This window comes from Staurois parvus, unplaced genomic scaffold (genome assembly GCF_062004578.1).
Source record: "Staurois parvus isolate SC_StPar_1 unplaced genomic scaffold, SC_StPar_1.0 ptg000678l, whole genome shotgun sequence".
NCBI classification, from domain to species: Eukaryota; Metazoa; Chordata; class Amphibia; order Anura; family Ranidae; genus Staurois; species Staurois parvus.
In genome coordinates, this window is record NW_028318474.1 from 1389313 (window position 1) to 1416839 (window position 27527).

The 27527-nt window shown below is 41.5% G+C and overlaps 1 protein-coding gene across 1 annotated transcript in view; it reads left to right on the forward strand.

Moving 5' to 3' along the window:
* Positions 1-27527, forward strand: part of LOC149447647 (adhesion G protein-coupled receptor F5-like) — a 183969-nt gene that overhangs the window by 146837 nt on the left and 9605 nt on the right. The window contains exons 14-16 of the mRNA XM_089652272.1: positions 4313-5632; positions 19809-19850; positions 26954-27019. Coding sequence (XP_089508398.1) covers positions 4313-5632; positions 19809-19850; positions 26954-27019 — 1428 coding nt within the window. The remainder of the gene's footprint in view (positions 1-4312; positions 5633-19808; positions 19851-26953; positions 27020-27527) is intronic.

The window sequence follows — 27527 nt, forward strand, 5'->3', positions numbered from 1 at the left end:
CAAATCAATAAATCCGCTCACACTAGCACTGACCTCAAGGTTATAATTGGTCAGAACAGGCAATATTGTAGGTCAGAAAGGGGATTACTCTACGTCTCCACCTTTAACCCGTTCACTACCAGGTCCATATGGCGTCCAGACCTACAACACTGCCTTCAGCTGGCCAGGTCCGTACCCTGTATGGATCTGCATTCATCCTCTGTTATAAGCTCATGGTCACGTCATGAACATCCTCTGATTAGAACTATTTACCAAAAATGTGGCACCCCCCTTCCCCTGCTGCCACCAATTCCTCCACTGTCAGCCTGGTTTCACATATATGCGGTGCGGTATATCGCATGTGATTCGCACAGGAACCGCACCGCATTCCTGAGCAAATCGTATGCGATTTGTGTGTGGTGCAATTGGAGCCATACATTTTGTATGGCTCTAATCGCACTGCACCTGCACCAAAAAGGTGCAGGACCCTTTTTTGGGTCCACACTAGAATTGGATTGCATGGGTATTCACACCTATGCGATCCGATTGTGCACATTGCACCGCATTTTGCTGACCAGTTTAACTTCACCTGCAACGGTGTGCATGAACAGGATGCAATAGTGATGCAGTGCGGAATTTGCACAGAAAACGCTGCGAATTCCGCATTGCATCAGTGTGAACCAGGGCTCAACTACAATTCACCCTTGCTACTCTGTTTTCCCCCTTCCCAACCTAAATAAACCCTGCAGCACTGAGTCTCCCTAAACCCCCACCTCACCCCACACCCCCGCACTGATCCTACCCACCGATCCACCCCTGAAGCTTCCAGAAAATGTATGGTTTTAGGGAGTCTTTCACAAACCCTGAAAGCTGTAAGGGACAAAAAAAAAAACAATTGAAAAATTTAATGGTCTGGTAACCAACCGCTTCCCGTTCAGCCTATAGCAGTAATACTGCTACTGGGCGGCATGGGTGCTCAAAATCGCACACATATATATACATACATATATGTGATTTTACATTTCTGGGTAGGGGGCATGCACGTGGCTGTCAATCACCAGGTCCCGGCCGGTGATTACTTGCCGCACTCGGTGATCGCCAAGTATTACCAACGGGGGAGAGACCTGTAAGTAAACAATACAGTTCTCTCCCCTGTCAGCTCCTGCACACTACTATGCATGGCTTTACATAGCAGAGCCATGCAAAGCAGTGTGTTTACAGTGAAGCACACACACGGACAGCACACAGTAAAACAGCACACAGTTAACCTTTTGATCCCCCACGTTAACCCCTTCCTGTACAGTGCCATTAGTACAGTGTCAGTGCTTTTTGTTAGCATTGATCACTGTATTGGTGTCACTGGGGATGTCAGTGACACCAAGTCAGTTCCCCCCAGTGTCAAAATGCCCACCACAGTCTCGATATAAGTTGTTGATCGCCGCCATTACTAGTAAAAATAAAAAATAAATTAAAAAATCCCATTATATATACCACCATTTGTAAACGCTATAACTTTCACGTACACCAATTAATTTACACGTATTGGGATTTTTTTTTTAGCAAAGACATGGAGCAGAATACATTTTGGCCTAAATTTATGAAGAAATTTGATTTTCTAAATTTTTTTACTGGACATGTTTATTAGCAAAAAGTCAAAAATATTTTTTTCTCAAAATTGTCGACCTTTTTTCTTTATAGCACAAAAAATAAAAAATGCACAGGTGATCAAATACCACCAAAAGAAAGCTCTATTCGTGGGAAAAAAGGACATACATTTAATTTTGGTGCAGCGTTGCATGACAGCACAATTGTCAGTTAAAGTAATGCAGCGCCATAACGCAAAAAATTGCCTGGTGAGGAAGGGGGGTAAATCCTCTGGAGGGCAAGTGGTTAACTTACATAAAAAAGTAAAAAAAAGTGTTGTTTTATTGAGTTAATGTTATGTTGTTAATGTTGTTACAGTTGTTGTTGGGTTTGCAGGAACGCCTATCAGCTGCAGCACTGATGTGTGTATAGTGACAGGAGCAGAGTGCTGCTCTCAAAATATAAACGTCCGTGCTTGCAGCACTACGTGGGGAGATTTTTTTCCATCCGCAGTTAAAAAAAAATAATGTGTATGTCCAGCATTAATGCTCTTAGTGGTCAGGGGTGGTCAGTTGGCAGTAGCTCCTATGCATGGCATATACGTTTTTCCCTTTTTTCTGGCAGAGATTTCTAAGTCCACATTGATCAATGTGAATGGAGGAATCTGATATAATTTTTTTTTTTTTAGCCCACAGACTACAGCAACCTGATCACGTTTACAGGGCTTGCAAGAGGGCCACCCTCCCTCTACCGCCCATCACCATTCCCAGGCTCTCCCATTTACCCAGCAAGTCTGGGAATGCTGACTGCCCACAGCAGACATTTAGGACCTTTAGTATGTTTATATACATACACTGGAGAGAGCGGTTAAGCAAGCAGAGTTGTAGCTAAATTTTCTGTGAACAGCAACCTCTTAACTGTCATTCTTTGCTGCACCTGCAGTTTTTCTTTCTGTTGACAAAGTAAAATTACAGTAACATAGTTACATAGTTAGTCTGGATGAAAAAAGACAAAAGTCCATCCAGTTCAACTATAAAAAAAAGTTATAATCTTATGCCCACAGTTGCTCCAGAGATAGGCAAAAAACACAGCAAAGCATGATTCAATTTGCTCCTGGTCAGTAACCAGTTATATTCTGTGTATCCAAGAAAGAATCCAGGCCTTTTTTAAAGCAATCCACTGAGCTGGCCAGAACCAACTCTTGAGAGAGTCTATTCCACATTTTCACAGCTCTTACTGTGAAGAAACCTTTCCGTATTTGGAGATTAAATCTCTTTTCCTCCAGATTTAAAGAGTGCCCCCTTGTCCTCTATGATGACCTCAGGGGGAATAACTCTACACCGAGTTCACTATATGAACCACTGATGTATTTATACATGTTGATCATATCCCCCCTTAATCTCCTCTTCTCAAGAGAAAATAAATTCAGTTCCTCTAATCTTTCCTCATAGCTGAGCTCCTCCATGCCTCTTATCAGTTTGGTTGCCCTTCTCTGTACTTTCTCCAGTTCCCCAATGTTCTTTTTGTGAATTGGTGCCCAAAACTGAACTGCATATTCCAGATGAGGTGTTACTAATGATCTGTTCCGGGGTAATATGATATCTCTCTCTCTGGAGTCTATACCTCTTTTAATACAAGAGAGGATTTTGCTCACTTTAGAAGCTGCAGCTTGGCATTGCATGCCATTATTAAGCTTGTGATCTACCAGAACCCCCAGATCCTTCTCCACCATTGATTCCCCCAGTTGTACCCCCCTAGCATGTATGATGCATGCATATTCTTAGCCCCCAAGTGCAGAACCTTACATATATCAACATTAAACCTCATTTGCCACATAGTTGCCCAATTAAACAGTGCATTGAGGTCAGCTTGTAAATTGAAGACATCCTATAAGGATATTATTCCACTGCACAGCTTGGTGTCATCTGCAAAGATTGAAATGGGATTTATAATCCCAGACCCTATATCATTTATCAATATATTAAAAAGTAACACTGAACCTTGGGGTACACCACTGACAACCCTAAACCATGCAGAATATAAATCATTAACCACTACTCTCTGAATACGATCTTTTAGCCAGTTTTCTATCCACTTATATGGATTTTCCCAAGCCTGTAGACTTTACCTTACACATTAGCCATGTGTGGGGAATTGTGAGCAAGAACTCATCTACAGTATGTGGTCTTTCATTAAACTCTCCAGTATCTTCCCAGCTATAGATGTTAAACTAACAGGTATATAATTATTTGGTAAAGATTTTGACCCCTTTTTCAATATTGGCACCACATTGACCTTACGCCAATCCAGTGGTACTATGCCAGTCATTAAAGAGTCATAGAGTCAAAAGACAGTTAACTGTACCTAAACAATCTAAGGATTATATCACTTATTGAAGATATATTTGCAGTTGGGTTGTTCAATAATTTACAAAGCTCACATCACTTCCACTGGAGAAGTGGGGGCTTTGAGAAGTCTCAACTGTATCTGAAATCAACCATGCTGATTGTAGACTGGGTGTTAGAAGGCATAACCACAGTAATAAATATACATTTATGGCAACACCTCCTTTAACAACTACATCTTCTCCTCTCTATTTTCAGATAAACATTCAGGTATCGCTGTGTTGTTTTTTTGGTAATGTTTTTATACGAATGTAGCTTACATATTTTATTTTTGTAGAGTAATTTGAAACTTTTACAGTTAACTAGTCTTATCAAAATAATTACACCAGGTTTTCTTCTCCTAGAACTTTATACAAACAGTTGATATCGTGGTTGGTGCATCCAACGCTTGGAGCGGTATGGCTAATGAAAGTGTAACAATTCTGAGTTCTGTTGAGCATTTTGCAAACAATCTGAACTTCAATGACACAATCAACTTTACAAATGATTCCCTCAGCAATATTCAGCTTTCTGGACAGGTTGTGAGCAAAGCTGATAGCTATAATAAGAATTTTACCATGCGAAATTTAACTGGAAATGTGTTTATTGATAAGGGTGCAATAATAGGAAACTCTACCACTGTAGTTACCATTGCTTACAGTACGTTGAAGGACATTTTGCCAAATACCACAGAGGAGATTGTCAATGGGTTGGTTATGTCAACAATCATTAAGAACAACACTGAAAACATTGATAGGAGTATATTTAAAATAAATATGAATTTTAGTAAAAGTAATTCATCACTAGTAGATCCAAAATGTGTCTGGTATGACAAGACAGATTGGAGCGATATCAATTGTACCTTAATAACAGCAAATGATGTGATTTTATGCTCATGTAATCACTTGACTTCTTTCTCAATCCTTATGGGATCATCAAAAAAAGATATTTTTTTAGAAATCATTACTTACATTGGAGTCGGAATATCTCTCGTTTGCTTGGTGATTACACTTCTCATCGAGGCCTTAGTGTGGTATTCAGTTATCAAAAACAAGACCTCCTACGTTCGTCATGTCTGCCTGGTAAATATTGCCGTTACGCTTCTGGTAGCCGATATCTGGTTTATCATTGGTGCATCGCTAGAGCAGAATAAAGGATCAGCTGCCTGCAAAGCCGCTGCCTTCTTTAGCTTTTACTTCTATTTGTCTTTGTTTTTCTGGATGCTGACCACAGGACTGATTCTTTTTTATCGCATGGTCTACGTCTTGCATAACATGAGTAGGAAGACCATGATGATCGTAGCTTTCCTCCTGGGTTATGGATGTCCTCTCCTTATAACCATTGTCACCGTGGCTTCAACTGAACCCAGTAAAAGATTTATAAGCGACAAATTCTGCTGGCTTGACTACAGTGACTCCAGATCATTCCTTGCCTTCGTGGTGCCAGCTTTAACGATTGTGTTTGTTGACATACTGATCCTGGTGGTGGTCATCTTCAAATTAATGAGGCCTACCATTGGTGAACAATCAGGAAAAGAAGACAGGAAAATTTTGATTTTGATTGCTAAAACCATTGCCATCCTCAGCCCCCTGCTTGGAATCACCTGGGGATTTGGGCTGGGAGTTGTAATTCATCCCGAAAACATTGTGATCAATGGAATATTTGCCGCACTCAACTCATTTCAGGTAAGCATAATAAAGTACATAGTATATACTGAAGAGTAATTACACCAAAAATTTAATGTTTCAGCTTACCATTCATTATATGTAGTGGCTGCATTAGTTTTCTTTTTTTTGGGGGGTGGGGGGGCTTTTTCCTTTGTTTTCACCTGGTGATTCACTGGTCATTATCACTCCTCTTATATTAAAGTGACCCCACTCTGGATGAAGGAGCACAGGGGCACCTTTGAATTGCAGCATTGTCAGTCTGGGGGGAGGGAAATGTTAAAAGTACTAGCAGATTTAGACACACTAACATATTGAATCCAAAGTCTAGCTAACACTTTTTAAGCAGTTACAGCAACAGTTTGGGATAAAGATTTTACATAAATAAAAGCTGGTCATTGTATGCACTCCTGTCAGTAGTACAATGGTGCAAATAAATATTTGATCCCTTGCAGATTTGTAAGTTTGCCCACTTAGAAAAAAATGAAGGGTCTATAATTTTTACCATAGATGTATTTTAAATGATAGAGAGAGAATATCGACTAAAAATCCAGAAAAAACACATGATACAAATGTTATAAAATGAGTTGCAGTTCAGTGAGTAAAATAAATATTTGATCCCCTACCAAGCAACAATACTTCTGTCTCCCACAGACTGGCTATGTGTTCATGTGGTACACAGATTAGTCCTATCAATTTAAGAAGGTGCTCCTAATGACAACTCATTATTAGAGATGAGCGAAGAAATGAAAAATTCGATTCGGCTGATTCGGCGAATTCCAGTATGAAATTCGATTCGATGCGAATTTCTCCGCTACGAAGATGACTTATAAAAAGGGTTTCTAGGCTTCAGAGAGCCTTTAAATTAGTGCAGAACACTGTACCTTTAATTTAAATGCCCTTGGAGATGAGGAAGGAGAAGGAGAAGGAGAAGGAGAAGGATGAGAAGAAGGAGAAGGAGAAGGATGAGAAGAAGGAGAAGGAGAAGGATGAGAAGAAGGAGAAGGAGAAGGATGAGAAGAAGGATGAGAAGAAGGAGAAGGATGAGGAGAAGGAGAAGGAGAAGGATGAGAAGAAGGAGAAGGAGAAGGATGAGAAGAAGGAGAAGGATGAGAAGAAGGAGAAGGAGAAGGATGAGAAGAAGGAGAAGGAGAAGGATGAGAAGAAGGAGAAGGATGAGAAGAAGGAGAAGGAGAAGGATGAGAAGAAGGAGAAGGAGAAGGATGAGAAGAAGGAGAAGGAGAAGGATGAGAAGAAGGAGAAGGATGAGAAGAAGGAGAAGGAGAAGGATGAGAAGAAGGAGAAGGATGAGAAGAAGGAGAAGGATGAGAAGAAGAAGGATGAGAAGAAGGAGAAGGAGAAGGATGAGAAGAAGGAGAAGGATGAGAAGAAGGAGAAGGATGAGAAGAAGGAGAAGGAGAAGGATGAGAAGAAGGAGAAGGATGAGAAGAAGGAGAAGGAGAAGGATGAGGAGAAGGAGAAGGATGAGAAGAAGGAGAAGGAGAAGGATGAGGAGAAGGAGAAGGATGAGAAGAAGGAGAAGGATGAGGAGAAGGAGAAGGATGAGAAGAAGGAGAAGGATGAGAAGAAGGAGAAGGAGAAGGATGAGAAGAAGGAGAAGGAGAAGGATGAGAAGAAGGAGAAGGATGAGAAGATGGAGAAGGAGAAGGATGAGAAGAAGGAGAAGGAGAAGGATGAGAAGAAGGAGAAGGAGAAGGATGAGAAGAAGGAGAAGGAGAAGGATGAGGAGAAGGAGAAGGATGAGAAGAAGGAGAAGGATGAGAAGAAGGAGAAGGAGAAGGATGAGAAGAAGGAGAAGGATGAGAAGAAGGAGAAGGATGAGAAGAAGGAGAAGGAGAAGGATGAGAAGAAGGAGAAGGATGAGAAGAAGGAGAAGGAGAAGGATGAGAAGAAGGAGAAGGATGAGAAGAAGGACAGTTCTGTGACAGTTTCTGTCTATTTCTGACAGTTCTGGGACATTCACTCCATACAGCGGTTTCAACCGCTGTATGGAGGGAATGTCATAGAACTGTCAGAAATAGACTATTTATGACAGTTCTGGGACATTCCTTCCATACAGCGGTTGAAACATTGTATCTATTTGTTTCCATAAATGGATCCATTTATGGAAACAAATAGATACAATGTTTCAACCGCTGTATGGAAGGACAGTCCCAGAACTGTCATTAATAGTCTATTTCTGACAGTTCTATGACATTCCCTCCATACAGCGGTTGAAACCGCTGTATGGAGTGAATGTCCCAGAACTGTCAGAAATAGTCTATTTCTGACAGTTCTGGGACATTCCCTCTATACAGCGGTTTCCGGCAAAAAGTGTATGTGCAGAGTTCCTCTATTCTGCAGATACACTTAGAGGAGCTCTGCAGATACACTTAGAGGAGCTCTGCACATACACTTTTTGCCGGCTTGGAATTATTCTTATTTTCATCCTACTTCTTCTTCTTCTTCATCCTCATCCTCTTCTTCTTCTTCTAAGGATGAGGATGAGGATGAAGAAGAAGAAGAAGAAGTAGGATGAAAATAAGATTAATTCCAAGCCGGCAAAAAGTGTATGTGCAGAGCTCCTCTAAGTGTATCTGCAGAGCTCCTCTAAGTGTATCTGCAGAATAGAGGAACTCTGCACATACACTTTTTGCCGGCTTGGAATTATTCTTATTTTCATCCTACTTCTTCTTCTTCTTCTTCATCCTCATCCTCTTCTTCTTCTTCTGAGGATGAGGATGAAGAAGAAGAAGAAGAAGTAGGATGAAAATAAGATTAATTCCAAGCCGGCAAAAAGTGTATGTGCAGAGCTCCTCTAAGTGTATCTGCAGAGCTCCTCTAAGTGTATCTGCAGAATAGAGGAACTCTGCACATACACTTTTTGCCGGCTTGCAATTATTCTTATTTTCATCCTACTTCTTCTTCTTCTTCTTCTTCTTCATCCTCTTCTTCTTCTTCTGAGGATGAGGATGAAGAAGAAGAAGAAGAAGAAGAAGAAGAAGAAGAAGAAGAAGTAGGATGAAAATAAGATTAATTCCAAACAGGCAAAAAGTGTATGTGCAGAGCTCCTCTAAGTGTATCTGCAGAGCTCCTCTAAGTGTATCTGCAGAATAGAGGAACTCTGCACATACACTTTTTGCCGGCTTGGAATTATTCTTCTTTTCATCCTACTTCTTCTTCTTCTTCTTCATCCTCATCCTCATCCTCTTCTTCTTCTGAGGAGGATGAGGATGAGGATGAAGAAGAAGAAGTAGGATAAAAATAAGATTAATTCCAAGCCGGCAAAAAGTGTATGTGCAGAGCTCCTCTAAGTGTATCTGCAGAGCTCCTCTAAGTGTATCTGCAGAATAGAGGAACTCTGCACATACACTTTTTGCCGGCTTGGAATTATTCTTCTTTTCATCCTACTTCTTCTTCTTCTTCTTCTTCATCCTCATCCTCTTCTTCTTCTTCTGAGGATGAGGATGAAGAAGAAGAAGAAGAAGTAGGATGAAAATAAGATTAATTCCAAGCCGGCAAAAAGTGTATGTGCAGAGCTCCTCTAAGTGTATCTGCAGAGCTCCTCTAAGTGTATCTGCAGAATAGAGGAACTCTGCACATACACTTTTTGCCGGCTTGCAATTATTCTTATTTTCATCCTACTTCTTCTTCTTCTTCTTCTTCTTCTTCATCCTCTTCTTCTTCTTCTGAGGATGAGGATGAAGAAGAAGAAGAAGAAGAAGTAGGATGAAAATAAGATTAATTCCAAACAGGCAAAAAGTGTATGTGCAGAGCTCCTCTAAGTGTATCTGCAGAGCTCCTCTAAGTGTATCTGCAGAATAGAGGAACTCTGCACATACACTTTTTGCCGGCTTGAAATTATTCTTCTTTTCATCCTACTTCTTCTTCTTCTTCTTCATCCTCATCCTCATCCTCAGAAGAAGAGGATGAGGATGAGGATGAAGAAGAAGAAGAAGAAGAAGTAGGATGAAAAGAAGAATAATTCCAAGCCGGCAAAAAGTGTATGTGCAGAGTTCCTCTATTTCTGACAGTTCTCTGACAGCTTCTTCACATGTACAGCGGTTGAAACATCTGTATCCTAAATGGAAACTAATAGATACAAATTGTATCTATTAGTTTCCATTTAGGATACAGATGTTTCAACCGCTGTACATGTGAAGAAGCTGTCAGAGAACTGTCAGAAATAGAGGAACTCTGCACATACACTTTTTGCCGGCTTGGAATTATTCTTCTTTTCATCCTACTTCTTCTTCTTCTTCTTCTTCATCCTCATCCTCATCCTCTTCTTCTGAGGATGAGGATGAAGAAGAAGAAGAAGTAGGATGAAAAGAAGAATAATTCCAAGCCGGCAAAAAGTGTATGTGCAGAGTTCCTCTATTTCTGACAGTTCTCTCACAGCTTCTTCACATGTACAGCGGTTGAAACATCTGTATCCTAAATGTAAACTAATAGATACAATGTTTCAACCGCTAAACATGTGTTCCTTCTGTCAGAGAACTGTCAGAAATAGCGGAGCTCACTGCAGGGACACTTTTGCCGGCTGATCGGGAAATGTTCGATTCGCGCACCCGAAGTAGGCAAAATTTCGGTTTCGACGCGAATCGAATATTTCCTGAAATTCGACTCGAATTCCGGTTCGCCTGGTTCGATTCGCTCATCTCTACTCATTATGTGTAGAAAAGACACCTGTCCACAGAATCTCTTTCTTCCATTCAAACCTCACCATCATGGGCAAGACCAAAGAGCTGTCAAAGGATGTCAGGGACAAGATTGAAGACCTGCACAAGGCTGGAATGGGCTACAAGATCATCAGCAAGAAGCTTGGTGAGAAGGAGAAAACTGTTGGAGCGATTATTCACAAAAAGAATAAATACCAAATAACCAGTCTGGAGCTTCATGCAAGATTTTGCCTCATGGGGTAAGGATCATCATGAGAAAAGTGAGAGATCAGCCCAGAACTACACGGGAGGAGCTTGTGAATGATCTCAAGGCAGTTGGGACCACAGTCAGCAAACAAACCATTGGCAACACAATACGCCACATGTATTGAAATCCTGTAGCGCCTGTAATGTCCCCCTCCTCAAGAAGGCACATGCACAGGCCCATCTGAAGGTTGCAAACGAACGTCTAAATGATTCAAAGAAGGATTGGGAGAAATTGCTGTGGTCAGATGAGACCAAAATTTAGATCTTTAGCAATAACTTGACTTACTGCATTTGGAGGAAAAAAAATGCTGACTATGACTCTAAGAACACCATCCCTACAGTCAAGCACAGAGGTGGAAACACTATGCTTTGGAGCTGTTTCTCTGCTAAAGGTAAAGGCTGACTTTGCCACATTGAGGGGCCAATAGACAGGGCCATGTATTGTAAAATCTTGGATGAGAACCTTCTTCCCTCAGCCAGAACACTGAAGATGGATCATGTATGGGTCTTCTAGCATGGCAACAACCCAAAACATACCGCCAAGGGAAAAAAGGAGTGGCTCAAGAAGAAGCACATTTAGGCCATGGAGTGGTCTAGCCAGTCTCCAGGCCTTAACCCTTTAGAAAATTTATGGAGGGAGTTGAAACTTTAAGTTGCCAAGAAACATCCAAGAAACCTTAAGGATTTAGAGAAGATCTGTAAACAGGGCTGCTGTTAGAAACCACAGGGCCCCATACAGCCCACCTGACAGCCCCCCCCCCAAAAAAAGTACACAGTTTACTGTGCTTTAGTTATGAATGAACACAGTGAGTGATAGGTATCGATCATTAACTGTGTTCATTCAGGGAAGGAAGGGCCTGATAAATGTGAAATATTTTGCCAGACCCTTCCTCTAGTCTCCACCCTGAAGGATTCTATTGTGTGCTTGCAGCTGCCGGTGAGAAGGAGAGAGAAGCCAGCAGCACTGCAGGGGTGGGGGCACACAGGGGGGCATAGTCAGCAGGGGGAAATGTATGATGTACAGGGAGGGTGATGGGTGTGGCGGGGGGGGGACAGTTACTGGAACCAGTGGGTAGGATAGGAGAAGAAGCAAGCTTTCAGCTGCTGCAGAGAGCCATACAGGGGATTGGTTCCAGTAATTGTCCCCCAGCCATGCTGATCACCCTCCCTGCTCACATCCGATTCACCCAGTTACCTGGGCCCCGTACAGGAGGACTGGAGGTACCCCCTTATCCACGGTCCTGTCTGTAAAGAAGAGTGGACCTTAATCCCTCCTGAGATGTGTGCAAACCTGGTAACCAACTACAAGAAACATCTTACCTCTGCGATTGCCAACAAGGGATTCTCCACCAAGTACTAAGTCATGTTTTGCTTGGGGATCAAATACTTATTTTACTCACTGAACTGCAACTCAATTTATAACATTTGTATTGTGTTTTTTCTGGATTTTTGGTTGATATTCTGTCTCTATCATTTAAAATACACCTATGACAAAAATTATAGACCTTTCATTTCTTTGTAAGTGGGCAAACATACAAAATCGGTAGGGGATCAAATAATTTTTTTCCTCACTGTACATGGTTTGTCTCAACCCACTACCTGCCACATATGCAGTTAGAGGGTTGAGACAAATCATTTATCACTGACAGGGGTGATTACTGGCTAGATCACCAAACTTACTGGCTAGATCACCAGGTGAAAATACACGAAAGAAAGACTTAAAAAGTAAACAAATGCATCTACCACTTCTAAGAATCGGTAAGCTGCAACAAAATAAATGTTTGCTTTTGGGTTTATTACCATGTTAATATATAATAAATATACACTGTAAACTGTAAATACAAGTAATGCATAAACTAGAGAACACATTGTTGTGAAGCACTGGGTAAAGGTGTAAGAAAAAATGAGGCTAATTTAATATATACTGTGTGTGTGTATGTATGTATATATATATATATATATATATATATATATATATATAAAATGTACAGCGCTGAGCAAACCTTTTAGCGCTATATAAATACTGTATAATAATAATAATATACACACAAATCATGTAGCGTTTCCATTTTTTCAAATATATATATATATATATATATATATGTGTGTTAAAAAAAATGGAAATGCTAAGCTACATGATTTCCAGGTTTGAAAGAGAGGACATGTTTCGCGTTGAAAGTGGGAGTGATGCAACATTCTTTTGCTTCCACTGTGAGATTAGACACCTAGCTAACAGGTGGGAAGCCTCATTGCCATCATTCACTGTGTGCTCTGCTAGTGATACAGAGTTATGTCAGAGCTTGCTGAGCCTCAAAGAGGGCAAATTGTTGGTGCCACTTAGGTGGTACCTCTGTGACTGAAGGTCCCAATTTAATTGCCGTGTCACAAGGTAAAGTATCAAAGGTTATGACGGCATACGCAGTTTCTGGGAAAACGTCGTCTGATCAGCATAAGTATGGTCGACATTGTCAACTGACCGAAAGAGACAAAAGGACGTTGCGCAGGATTGTGACCCAGAATAAGAAAACAACTGCTGCAAAGGTGACTGAAAGCTCAATCTCAGGCTTCACGGGACTTAACGCTCATCTTCTTTATTTGACCTCAATATGAATCAAGGTCGCAATGTGCTTATTACCCCACCATAGGCTTTTAGACATCTCTGGCCATGGGAAATGGAACTCTTGCTCTCCTCGGTCTTTTCATTTCCAACGGCCACAGATGCCTAAAAGCCCATGGTGGGGCAATAAGCACTTTGAGACCTTAATAAAGAAGATGAGCATATTGGATGCACATGGGGTGGATGCATGAATCACCTAGAGTTTGGAGGAACTGAAGAGATTACCATTACAGCACATTGGTGGTAGATTTTTGCCTATGTCTTTATAATGCTGTTCACATAGCACATGGGGTGCTTGGTTTATGTGAGTTTATCTTTTGAGGAATGTTTTTATAAAATAGTTCCATACAGAGTGCACTATTTTTGGTTTATTTTATATGCATACCTACCTGACGTAGAGTAGAGCTGGTGGAGTGTCAGAGAAAAACAGGAGTATCATTCCCTATGGCCACAGATAACTAAAAGACTATGGTGGGGCAATAAGTGCATTAAGACCTTGATTCATATTGAGGTCAATTAAAAAAGGTATTGGATGCCTACAGGATGGATGCATATATCACCTAGAGTTTGGAGGAACAGAAAAGATTACTATTACAGCAGATTGATGAGACTTTTTTTGTTGATTATAATTACGTTATGTTAATATATGTGATTGTGTCACATTTTATGTATTGCATAATTGTTGAAAGGTGTAGTGAAAAGCACTGGGTAATGTTCTAGCGGCAGTCTTTTTTGGGTATCACCTTATGACTGTGCTGTGATATTTTTTTTAGCATAGCTACCCATTTGTCTTGGCAAAATACCTCCAAGTCATGCAAAGTCTTTGATCGTCTTGCATGAACCACGCATTTGACATCTCCCCAAAGTTGCTCGATGATATAAAGGTCAGGAGACTGTGATGACCACTCCAGAACCTTCAGCTTTCTCTGCTGTAACCACTGGAGGGTCAACTTGACCTTGTGCTTAGGGTTATTGTTGCTGGAAAGTCCAAGAGCGTTCCATGTGCAGCCTTCATACAGAAGAATGCAAATTGCCTGTGAGTATTTTCTGATAACATGTTGCATTTATCTTGGTCACACATCCCCAAAACATCATTGAACCTCCATCATGCTTCACAGTAAGGATGGTATTCTTGTCACTACAGGCCTTGTTGACCCCTCTCAAACCATAGCTCTGATGGCTGTGACCATAAATCTCTATTTTGGTTTTGGCACTCCAGATTACAGTGTGCCAGAAGCTGTGAGATATGTCAAGGTGTTGTTGGGCATATTGTAACCAGGATTTTTTGTGGCATTTGCGCAGCAAGGCTTCTTTATGACAACTTTACCATGTTGCTCATTTTTGTTGAAGTATCATCATATTGTGCTCTTTGAAACAACCACACTGTCTTTTTCCAGAGCAGCCTGTGTTTATCTTGAGGTTACCTGTGGGCTTTTCTTTGTATCACAAACAATTCTTCTAACATTTGTAGCTGCAATATATATATACTGTGTATATATATATATATATATATATATATATATATATATATATATGAAGGTGGTATCAGCACTGCATTCAAAAAAAGAGCCTTGCTGTTCCACACAAAACAGGTAATGTAGCAGCATTTAAAGTAGGCACTTATAGGGGTTGCAGAGATTAATAGGGAGGATGATACATAGGCTTTAAGGCTAGGTCCACGCTATTGTGGGTGCGGAAATGCATGTAATTTGCATGTGTTCCTAATCCCGCAGGCATTGTCAGCCAAAAGGAGCTGCTCATTGTCAACTGCAATGAATTCTTAATGGTACCCCCATGCACCCAAACAAGGTGCAATTTTTTGTGCATGAAACCATATTGTTCCAAAGTACCATGTGGTTCCCTGCAGCTGCATTTTCAAAAAAGGGTCATGGACTTTTGCCCTACGTTTCAGGCAGGTACAGCAGCCCATTCAAATGAATGGGATGCTGTGCCCATGCAAACATGAGCCACACCACTCACAATAGTGTAAACCTAGCATAATGCACCGATAACAATTTATTGCATACTTCATGGCAGGCATCATCAACACTCAATTGACAATGCATGCTTCCCTGTCTAATAGGCAACCCTAGCAGTAGGGATGGGACCAATATACATGGGTTCAGTTTGAGGTGGGTTTGGTGAACATTACAAAAGTTTGGTTGCCAAATCCAAACCCTATTGAAGTCAATTGGGGCCAAATGTGAAAAGAAAGAAAGTTATGACAATTTTCTAGGATAATAGGCAATCAATTGCCAACAAAATGGCATGGGGAGCTAGGCACTGCCCTGCGAAACATTTAAAAAAAACAGAAAAAAATATTTAAAAATGATGTTGGGGGGAGGGGATTTTTATAATTCTTAAAGCAAAGCATAAAAAATGTAAAACATTCCTTCAAATAACATTACTGGAGGATACACAGAAGCAAAGAAAAATCACAATGAAAAAAATGACATGGGTTCCCCTTTGAAATGTTGATGAGGACAAAGACCTCTTCCTCACAACACTGGCCTGGTGATTGTGAGGGGGTCTGTGAGCAGGGGGTTATTAAAATCTGGGTGTCACACTTAACAATAAGGGGACCTCCATGCACCAGACCCATATGTGAATGAGTAAGGGGTAAGTAGTACTCCTACTTATTCACTAAGTAAATAGTAAACACACTGATACTTTTGACATGTCCAAAAGTCCCAAAAGGAAATCTGTTGTCAATCACATCATCTAGTGATGCACAACCACATCAATCAAGATTATTAACTAGATTATTAAAGAAAACAAATCCCGTCAACTGCTGACAAAATCTGCTCCTGCCACCGATTCACGCATAATTGGGGCCATACCGCTATAAGTGGGTGGCGTGCCCCAGGAGATGTCCTTTAGCGTGAGTAAGCCAGGTGTCAGGTGTTGCTCATTGAAACTGAAATGGCTTTACATTGTGGGAGGTTTTTTTTTTATTAAAAGACTTGTCAAAAAGTGTCCCTGTGTTTATTCCTTTGTTTGTTTTTTTTTCGTGAATGATCGGGGTACTAAGTACTCTTTACTCCTTTACATGAAAGGACTGGTATCTGGGGAACCCCTTATTGTTATAGGGGGTGTCCAGATTCTGATAAGTGGGTCTCCATAACCACTGGTCCAGTGTTGTGGGGAGCAGGCCCTTGTCCTCATTAAAGCAGAATTTTAGTCAGAACATTAACTCCTGCTAGATCACGTCAGGCTGGACATTTTTGCAGGTATAGCTATGTAAAACATTAAAAATAAGTGCTTACACTGTTTAAAATCTAGTAATACACTGTCTCACCCTGCTCTGCACATGCTCAGTTGCTCTCTGTTTTTTGGCACTGTGCTTAAATCTAGAGGCCGATCTGCTGACACCTTAAAGATTTACTGCTGCTCAGGGGCTCTGGGCTTCAGCAAAATGGCAGTCTCCAGCAACAGGAACAATACTGGAGACAATTTACAGCACAGATTAATTTTGGTAGCATAGTTATTATTATTTGGAACGTGCTGTATGTTTAATGCTAAAGAACATTATTTTGTATGGGTAAAGTTCCGCTTTAATATGGGGACAAGGTTCCTTGCTAGGGGTTTCCCCCTCGCAAGCTACCCCTCCTCCATGTTGAGGGAATCCCTGGCTCACAGCTTTATGGGTCTGGTGGAATGAAGTGTGGGTACACATCTCTGCGGATCTATGCAGGCACATTTGCACAGGCACAGCAGACCATTCATTTGAATGGACTGCTGTACCTACAGGAAACACGGGTAAAAAGGTCCCTGACCCTTTGTTAAAACTGCAGGCACATGGAACGTGCTGCTTTTTCCAGTGCATGGGGGTGCTATTAAGAATTCATGGCACCCCAGTGTATCTACAAAAGAGCAGCATGTTGTGCCTGCGGGTTGGGAATGCGCATGATTATACACACATTGCCACCCTACATACATGTAAAGCTAGCCGAATCATGGTTGTTAGAATGGAGAATTGGAATGCCGCTGCACAAACACAGACACTGCTCCCAATCTAACATCCGTGTGGGGGCATGGCCCTGAATGCAGACAGTATGCATTCAGGGTTGTGCATCCACATCTGCTGCATACCAACTTTACCCTGACTCCCAATACAATGGGATATTTGCACTGACTGCCTAGATAACACGGAATTCCACAATGGCTGACAATGTAACATAGGCACTTGCACTAGCTATCAATGTAACTGGGGGATTTTACGCTGACCACCAAGGTAACGGGGCATTTGCTCTTCACACCTATGTAACAGGGCGTTTACTCTGACCAAAAATGTACCAAAGGGATTCCACACTGGTCACCAATGTCTCAGGGACATTTGCTTTGATCTTTCACAGCATAACAAAGGTATCTATAATGACCACCAAGGTACAGTTGTGACCAAAATTATTCAACCCCCAATGCTGTAAAGGGGTTTAGGGACTATAGTGTACATTTGGAATTGTATTCAGAATCAAATCCTACAAGGACGTTGTAACTACCCAAATGCAACTAAAATGACATCAATTGTTTATGTAATACAGTAGTAAATGGTTCTTATGTGGTTTCTTCATTGCCACAATTATTCAACCCCTTAAAGACTACCACTCTGAAGAACAGAGGTTCATACAGGTGCTTTCCATCAGGTATTGAAAACACCTGTGGATGTCACCGAGCAGCAATCAAGCATAATAAGCACCAATTAGGCAGCTTTAAAATGACTGTGATACTCAGCTCCTTCTAGACATTTACTGGTGTGGTTACAAACATGGTGAAGGCAAGAGAATGGTCCAGGAAGACAAGAGAAGAGGTGATTTCTCTTCACAGGAAGGGCAATGGCTATAAGAAGATTGCAAAGATGTTAAACATACCAAGAGACACCTTAGGAAGCATCATTCGCAAATTCAAGGCAAAGGGCACTGTTGAAACGCTACCTGGTCGTGGCAGAAAGAAGATGCTGACTTCGACTGCTGTGCGCTACCTGAAGCGTAGAGTGGAGAGAAGTCCCCGTGTGACTGCTGAGGAACTGAGAAAAGATTTGTCAGATGTGGGTACAGAAGTTTCAGCCCAGACAATAAGACGCACACTGCGTAATGAAGGCCTCCGTGCCAGAACTCCCAGGCGTACCCCCTTGCTGTCTCCAAAGAATAAGAAGAGTCGACTGCAGTATGCCAAAAGCCATGTGGACAAACCACAAAAGTTGTGGGATAGTGTTCTGTGGACTGATGAAACAAAATTAGAACTGTTTGGGCCCATGGATCAACGCTATGTTTGGAGGAGGAAGAACAAGGCCTATGATGAAAAGAACACCTTGCCTACTGTGAAGCATGGTGGAGGGTCAATCATGCTTTGGGGCTGTTTTGCTTCTGCAGGTACAGGGAAGCTTCAGCGTGTGCAAGGTACCATGAATTCTCTTCAGTACCAGGAGATATTGGATGGAAACGTGATGCAGTCCGTCACACACCTGAGGCTTGGGAGACGTTGGACCTTTCAACAGGACAATGATCCCAAGCATACCTCCAAGTCCACTAGAGCATGGTTGCAGAGGAAAGGCTGGAACATTTTGGAGTGGCCATCGCAGTCACCAGACTTAAATCCGATTGAGAACCTCTGGTGGGACTTAAAGAAAGCAGTTGCAGTGCGCAAGCCTAAGAATGTGACTGAACTGGAGGCCTTTGCCCATGAAGAATGGGCGAAGATACCCGTAGATCGCTGCAAGACACTTGTGTCAAGCTATGCTTCACGTTTAAAAGCTGTTATAACTGTAAAAGGATGCTGTACTAAGTACTAAGATTGAATGTCACTTGGGGGTTGAATAAAACTGATAATGCTGTGAGCACAGAAAAGACATTTGTGGTTATTTCATTATAACTGTTATGTTATATTTGTCTGACCTACAAGTGCCTCTTTAATGTAAATGTAAGCAAGATGACTGAATGATCAAAAGCAATGTCAAACTGGCCAAAACACTCAATTTCAGTGGGGGTTGAATAATTTTGGTCACAACTGTATTGGGATCATTCACAGTGATGATGAATGTAATAGATAATTCTACACTGACCATTTGAAAACAATGAGAGGCTGATAGCTCTCACAACTATTCACTGGACGCTGAGGAGCAACAGGGTAAATAAGCTTTGTTTGAAAGTACATGGCTGGCCATGCACCAGTAGAATTTAGTTCAAAAATATTTGTTTTCGTAATGTCCAATTTCTCATAGTTAGTGGGGTCAAATTGATGTTCCTTTTTGACTGTAGTGATGAGAAAATTAAAATGAACAAAATTCAAACTTTGAATTTGGTTTTCATTCTGGAAAATCATACCTATCATAGAGAAACCAGTTTAATATGTCTGTAACTCCATGCAAGTGGCAGGTCTAGATGTAATTTGAAGGTTTCTTTATCAAAATTAGTTGACTTTATGAGAGAATGATCTGATAAATGACTGTATTTCCATATGAACACTTGAACAAAAATCTTACTGTGTATGGCCAGCTTACCACTTCACCCAATCCAAAGCAACTAAAGCCCCTTAGATTCCATTCTGAACATATCAGCATGAAGCCATTTTGCTATCCAGTGTCTTACATATGCTTGCAGTAATCATATACATGAATATAATAACCCAGAACATATTCTTTGTTTTTTTAATCCAGGGTTTGTTCATTTTGATATCAACTGTGCTGCTGGACCAAAAGGTAAGAAGCAATTTATTATAAATTACTTGAAAAGACCTGCCATCAGCATCAAGTGTAATGTGTCAAATGAATAGCAGGGCATTTGGCTGATTTTAACTGCCCACCAGACACCCCCCTCCCTTGCCAACACCTTAGAAGAAAAAAACAATAATTTAGGCATAGTGTCATAGGTTGAAGAAAGACTCTTTTCCATCAGGTTTAACCCTTTAAGAAGGCAAAACAGAGTTTTCTGGACAACTGTTGCCAATATTGCCATATGGGGGGGGGGGGGGTTCCTTCTTGACCCCAAAGGAGTCCAGACAGATTAGTTTTCTTGATCAGAACACCTCCTATATTATTCTAATTATAGCTATGAATACTTATTAGAATATTATCTTGTTCTAGTTCATTTTGCCATCATTCCCTCCCAAAATCATCTCTAGTCTATGCACATCCAATGTCCCAGTGTAATTTCTAATGTATTTGCACCATATCAACTAGTAAAACATGGCTCAGAGGACCCCACAGCAGTTCACTGGTAGTACAGCAACAGCATACTCCACACAGTGGCCGTCCTTGTCTAAAAGAGATAAATAATCTTGCTTGTAGTATCATGGGGGTTATGGGGTGATTCCTCTCCTCCCCCACATGATACTCTAGGTGTAATGTGTTTTGTGCTTCCCAGTAGCAACTGAGCTAAAGTGTGTTTGGACCCAAAAACAAAATATCAAGCTGAACTTCAGCCTTCCCTGAGTCTTTCCCTGTATTTCACTGTATACTGTGAGAATCCCATAGTTTGCATTCGAAGCTGCAATAAATAAAATATAGTCCACCTCTAGCATCATCTAGCTCTTTCTTCCCCAGTTTGACTGTTGCACTCCTTTTAATCTTTGAACTTTACAGAGGCTCAAGATGATATGTGGGCCTTACCTTGAGCAGTCTGCATTTGCCAGAATTAGAAGGCCGGGCAGGGCCCTTACGCACATCTGCACATGTGCCATAATTATTGACAGCCAAATGAAAGAGGCCTGATGTTCCCGTTTAAAAACACCTACACCTCCAAAGTGACAGCCACCCATCAAGACATTTTCACATTTGCATTACTTTTACCAAGAGTCAGCCCACTCCTTGCATCAGGGCTGAGGGCTCTTAAGAGGAGTACTGATGCAGGACACTGTGATGTATTTAGGAAGCTATGTACAGTACTTCATGTGGTAGGGTGGCTACAGTCACCTAAATTAGACCTATGGCCCCATAAAACAATATATAATATACTTAAAGGATAGGTTCACCTTTTGTAACATGTTACATGTTATACCCATATATACGGTATAACATGTAATATGTTACTGTGCTCCAGTCCAGTCCCCACAGGCACCCAATTCCCCATTGAGTGGATCTTCTCCCCACACCCACTGTCACAATTTGCATCATTTTCCTGTGAATGAACACCTACAAGTACTGTCAGCCATTGCAGCTTTTGGCTTGTAGTTCTCAATGAGTTGTGAGGGTGCTGGTAGTTCATTGATATTCAGGTCCTCATGTAACTGCCTGCACATACCAGGTACGAAAAGACAATTATACTGAGTATCTGTAGGAGCCTGAGATTGCACCCGCAATCTGTTTATCACGGATGCAATGCTCTGCAGGCTACTTAAAAATAAATAAATAAATAAATTCACATTTTTTTTTACCTGCAATAAAAAATATGCATTTATTTTTTTTTAAGGTGAACTTAACCTTTATCTATACGTCTATCAATCCTGTTAGTTTTCTCCTTGGTCCCCCTTCAAAACACACATACCTATTGACCCTGCTATTGCAGTACAACTAATCTAGCTTTCTGTGATGGTGTGGCAACAATGCAGCACTGCTCCTGAATTCAGAGCAAAGTTGCCACTCCCATGTAGGCTGTGCCTGCTTGCACTACAGTTGGAAGGAGAAGATGTTGCAGGGGGCATAACTCAGCATTGTCAACTATTATTGATAAGTCTTAGCTTGTGAAACAGCAAGCAGTCCTGCTCCTACTGTGAGCTGCAGTGTCTGGGAAGTGAAGCATACAAGACAGAAATGAAGGAGGTTTTGGCTTCATCAGGGAAGGTAAAGGAGGTTTTTTTGTTTCATTTGTGAGACTTGTGCATCACATAGTAACTGGATTTAGTATCTGTTTAGACGTTTGTACCATTACCCCTCACCTCACCCCTTCAGTCTCCTCTCACATTACTATCCTACTAAGTGACGTATTGGCATGGATGTCACTCCACTTCCTCAAACTAAATTTAAATCTCTCCTCACAAGACCTCCTACTCTCTAACCCCCTTGTCTCCTCCTCCCATGCTCGTCTCCAGGGCTTCTCCAGAGCTTCCCCCATCCTCTGGAACTCTCTACCCCAATTTATCAGACTATCGCCTAATCTGCTCACTTTTAGGCGATCTCTGAAAACCTATCTCTTCAGGGAAGCCTATCCTGCCATCAGCTAATACTGGAATCTTCTACTCTTCCAACCAGTCCATCCCCCACAGTTACTACCTTTTGTACCACTAGCCCCTTCCTCCTAGATTGTAAGCTCCAAGATGCAGGGCCCTCCTATCCCTCTTGTATTGAACTGTATTGTTGCTGTATTGTCTCCCGTTATATTGTAAAGCGCTGAGCAAACTGTTGGCGCTATATAAATCCTGTATTATAATAATAATAATAATAATTAGTACTTTAATTCTTTCTATGAAAAGAGCCATGTTGCCTACCAGGCTGGAAATATGTTGTTCTCTCTTCATCTCCATTACCTGGGAGATGATGGAATTATTAGTTTACATAAAAAAGATAACATTGTTTTGCTCTCTGTCCAGCTCACAGTAAGTGATGATGGTACTGCATTCCTGGCAAGATCAACATACCTGCTGAAAATGTTCTTAACCCGAAAAAAACAAAACTCATTTTTGCTTTGGGATTTAAATACACTATGAAGGGGAATTTGTTAAAACTACTATTCTGGTGTAAAAGTGATAGTAAACTGCAACAAAACAAAACAAAAAACACTCCCTGCAAGGCAATGGCATAATGTGCTAGTATGCATCGCATACTAGCACATTATGTGAAAGTTACCTTAACCCCTTCACACCTAAGGGTAAAACAAATCTTAATGCCTAAGCACAATTTTTCAACGTTGACATGTGTTAGTAAAACCGTACATATCATCGCAACTGCTTTGTACATCCAGGTGAATTATACCTTGTTTTTTTCAGAACAAATTGGGCTTTCATTTGGTGGTAACTGGTAATGGATATCGCATGATTTTTTTTATTATCAAAGGAAAACTGCCACAAAATAGTAAAAAAAATATATATTTTTTATTTAGCTGTGTGTTTCTTGTTACTACCATAACCGAACACCGAAGAACAACCCAAAATAAATTGTCCAGCTCTTGGCCATTGCAGTGATACCATATATGTGTATTGTATTTGCTGTTTGTACCCATAGTACAGCCCAGAAACAATAGTGCGCATTTTGTTTTTTGTTTACCTAAAACACAGGGATTCTGACACTAACACCAATTAAAAAAAAAAAATCCTGACCTTTGACCCTGACCTACCCTGGCACTGAACTAGATCAAACCTTGATCTAGGAATTTTTTGTTTATTTTTTATTTTATTTTTAATATTTATTTATTTATCTTTTTTTTAACAAACATTTTTTCCCCTCTGTGCCAGAAGTTAGAGAGATACAATGTATCTCTCTCCTCCATTCATAGAGAGAGAAAAAAAAACAAGGGGGCCAGGCTGTACAGTGACTGATCAGGGGCTATCACAGCGATCATGTGACGTGGAATCGGGAGTCCCGGTTCCCGATCGTTAGAATGGGACCCGGGGCTCCCAGTGACACCCCGGTCGTTGTGCTGGGAGTGTGCAGTGCGGCACGGTCCCAGCACAAAGACAGGTACACAAATATGTGGCCCCACGGAAAAAAGCCCAGTTCTGTGAGGCCGCATATTTGTGTTACATCGGCGTCAAGGGGTTAACTGCTTCCCAACTGCCCTATAGCAGATTTACAGCTACAGGGCAGTACGGGTGCGCAGAATCACATATAAATGCTTGGTTCTGCATTTCCGGGTAGAGGGCATGCATGAGACGTGCACTCGCCCTACTCGCGCCGCCATTCACGGCCATGGCTGTCCCCGGCCGGTGGTGTAAACAAAACAGTTCTCCTCCCTGTCAGCCTGTGCACACTGCTTTGCATGGCTGTGTACAACACAGCCATGCAAAGCAGTGTGCTTACAGTGAAGCACACACACAGAGCTTACAGTGACACAGCACATAGTTAACCCTTTGATCGCCCCCCATGTTAACCCTTTCCTGCCCAGTGCCATTAATACACTGTCAGTGCTGTTCTTTTTAGCACTGATCACTGTATTGGTGTCACTGGGGATGTCAGTGACACTGAGTCAGTTCCCCCCAGTGTCAGAATACCCGCTGCAGTCCCGCAGTCCCGCTATACGTTGCTGATAGTTGCCATTACTAGTAAAAATTAAAAAATTAAAATTCCAGTATCTATATCGCCATTTGTAAAAACTATAAATTTCACATAAACCAATCAATTTACACATATTGGGATTTTTTTTTAGCTAAGACATGTCGCAGAATTCATTTTGGCCTAAATTTATGACGAAATTTTATTTTATTTTTTTTTTTTACTGGACATGATTAATAGCAAAAAGTCCAAAATATTGGTTTTTTTTCTCAAAATTGATAGTCTTTTTTTTATAGCGCAAAAAATAAAAAACACACAGGCAATCAAATACCACCGAAATAAAGTTCAATTAGTGCGAAAAAAAGTACGTAAATTTAATTTGGGTGCAGCATTGCATGACCACGTAATTGTCAGTTAAAGTAACACAGCACCGTAATGCATAAAATAGCCTGGTCAGGAAGGGGGGTAAATCCTCAGCAGGGCAAGTGGTTAATACAAACCCCTTCAGCGGTGTCACCGCTGTAAAGGCTTCCATCTTCACCTTGTCTTCCTTGCGGCTTTGCAAACTCTGGCCATCTGACTGGCTGAGCCACGATGACGTCATTCCTGTGTATGTTTACGGGAGACACGGGCCACGGCACACTGCTCTGAAGGAACAGCACGGGTATGCCAACTACAAAAAACCCTGAATATCTCTTAAATGGTGCACGCTTAGGAGATATTCATTTTACAAAGTGGGTTTACACGATCAGAGGACCATTTGTGAAAATCAACCATATAGTCTTCCACTGGGCAACAACCTTGCTGTAGAGAATGGAGGGTAGTTTCACACGTTGCGGGTCATCGTAAAGTTGTGCTATTGCTTAAAAAAATGCAGAGACTGAGTTGAGAACAGGACCCTTGTTCTAGCAGGTGGTGGACCCAGCATTGTGGCTCATCAGAAAGGAGGGAGATGATGAACCCCACCTTTACAGTCTCTACAGAGAAAGTCCTTGGCTGGAGCGCGAGATATAGTTGACAGGCATTCTTGAAGGCCCTGAACTTTCTTCAGTCACTGGAGAAGCATTCTGGAGTGGGTACCCTAGGTTCAGGAGGAGGAACTACCGCAGTAGGAGCAGTTATAGAGCATTCTTGTGCTGAGGTAGCTTGAGCAGAGACCGGGAGCGATGGGTTCTGGTCTGTGAGAGAGGTGAATACCACAAGATTCTGTATGTGACCTTCCAGCTGAAAGTACCCTTCTTCTAAATTTTTCACTGCCTGGGTGACGGCAGCGACTTGCTGGCACAGAGCCTCAAATGGGGAAGCACCTCTATCAGCTTCAGACATACTGGCTGGATGATACTGTCACATACCTGGTCAGAGGCCAGAGTGCTGAGAGGGCTCCCCTTGCGGCTAAGTGCGGGACACACCAGAAGGTAGGAACAGGAGGTACTCGGCCCAGAGAAGTACAAATTGCCATTGGGTTGAGATGATGTTCACCTGGTAATGGCAGAATCAACAGAAGTGGCTGCAGAGCTGAAGTTCTCCAGACATAGCAGGCAGAACTTGGTAGCGGACAGATGTTCTCCAGATGTAGCAGGCAGGACTAAGCGGAAGGCAGGTGGCAAGGTAGGAGCCAGGCTAGAGATCATGCACAGGTGATCAATCAGGAGCATGAGCAAGTTCAGAAGCAGGCCGAGGGTCAAACACTGAGGATGATGCAGGAGTGAGGTCAGAGGGATAAGCCATATCATACATGGGTAATCAGGCAGCATTAGTGCAAGCTGGGTTATACACAAGAGGCAGGCAGTAGAAGAATCCATAAGACATGCAGGGGTCAGAGCCAAGATAAAAGTCAAAGACAAGTGCAGGGGCAATCCGAGTCATTAATGGAAATCCATTAGTAAACAACAAAGGAGCACACGGGAACAGGGGGATGACGATCATCTAGTGATTTGTGCACCAGAGTGCTGACTTTAATTTAAATAGGCCAGTGGGTGCCAGCAACTATCAAGCTTCGTGTGCACCATGGTGCATCTGAGTGCGCGATTGTGTGCACCTGTACCCTATGGTTGCGCACATTTCTGCGCACATTAGCATGGGTATACCGAGGGATGGCAGATGTGCCATTTCTTCTGCAGCTGATCCTCTGACAACACCATTTTAATCCCTCATATTAACATAAAGCGCAAAATTCATGAAGCATCTCCAAAATGTTTTATTCTGACTGCAACTTGTGCACCAAATTCAGGTAGTTCTAAAAAGTGTCACTTTGCATTGTGATGCATTGAATGCACTGAAAGCACCAAATTCAAAATAAAATACATACAGTTTGTATGTTGGAGCTAATTATGACCAACTTTCTTTTGGCATATAGAGAGAAACTGGCGCAAACAGATTTTGCAAAAGTGTATTTTGCATTTTAAAAATGGTGCAACATTCCCCAAATTGAAGTACAAGTTCTAGACAAGTATATACAGTCTGCATCAGTTTTACAACCACTGAGAGACGTTTTTGCAAAATCTGTCAGTGCCAGACTTTATGAATTCCAAGGTATAAATCCAGTATAATTGTCCAGCGTTGTAGATTTTTATAGTTCCTCCATCTCTGAACAGATCATTAATGATTCAGGTTAGATCTTTACTGCTCTGGATGTATAACTATTCTATGTTTGTTCTTAGGTACGGAAGGCGGTGAGAAGCAGCATAACTTCCTCCTACTTCAGAACACTCAGGTCCAAGGGGCAGGTGAGTGTATCCCATAATACACATTGGGTCTGAACATTAAAGTATAACTAAAGGCAATTTTTTTATAGCTAGAGTGGAGAGGGATTAGAGCACCTGACCATTTCTTTTTTTGCTGTCTGTGACCCATTTAGGAAGATTCCCCTTCTCTATTTGTCGTGCTTACCATTATCCCTGAGCATGAAATTGAAAGAGAACCACAAACTTTGGATTGTCCCCAGAACAGGAATAAAGGGAAATTTTCAATTGGGGACACTAGTTCTGGTGACAACCAGGGAATCCCATTCTTTAAAGTGACCCTGTTAGATATTGTAATGCTCAATTGAACTTTCAGTTTAAGTCAGTTAAACACATTCCAGGTGCACCAAAACAAAAGGAATGCAAAGTCGTACAGTTTGTTTTCTTAAAAATTAGCTACATCCTGAATAGAAAAGCTTGTCCCCTGCCAGCATGCTTAGACCTCTGTTTGGAAGCAGCGGACTCTCTACAAAGGTCTAACATGCCCCCCTGC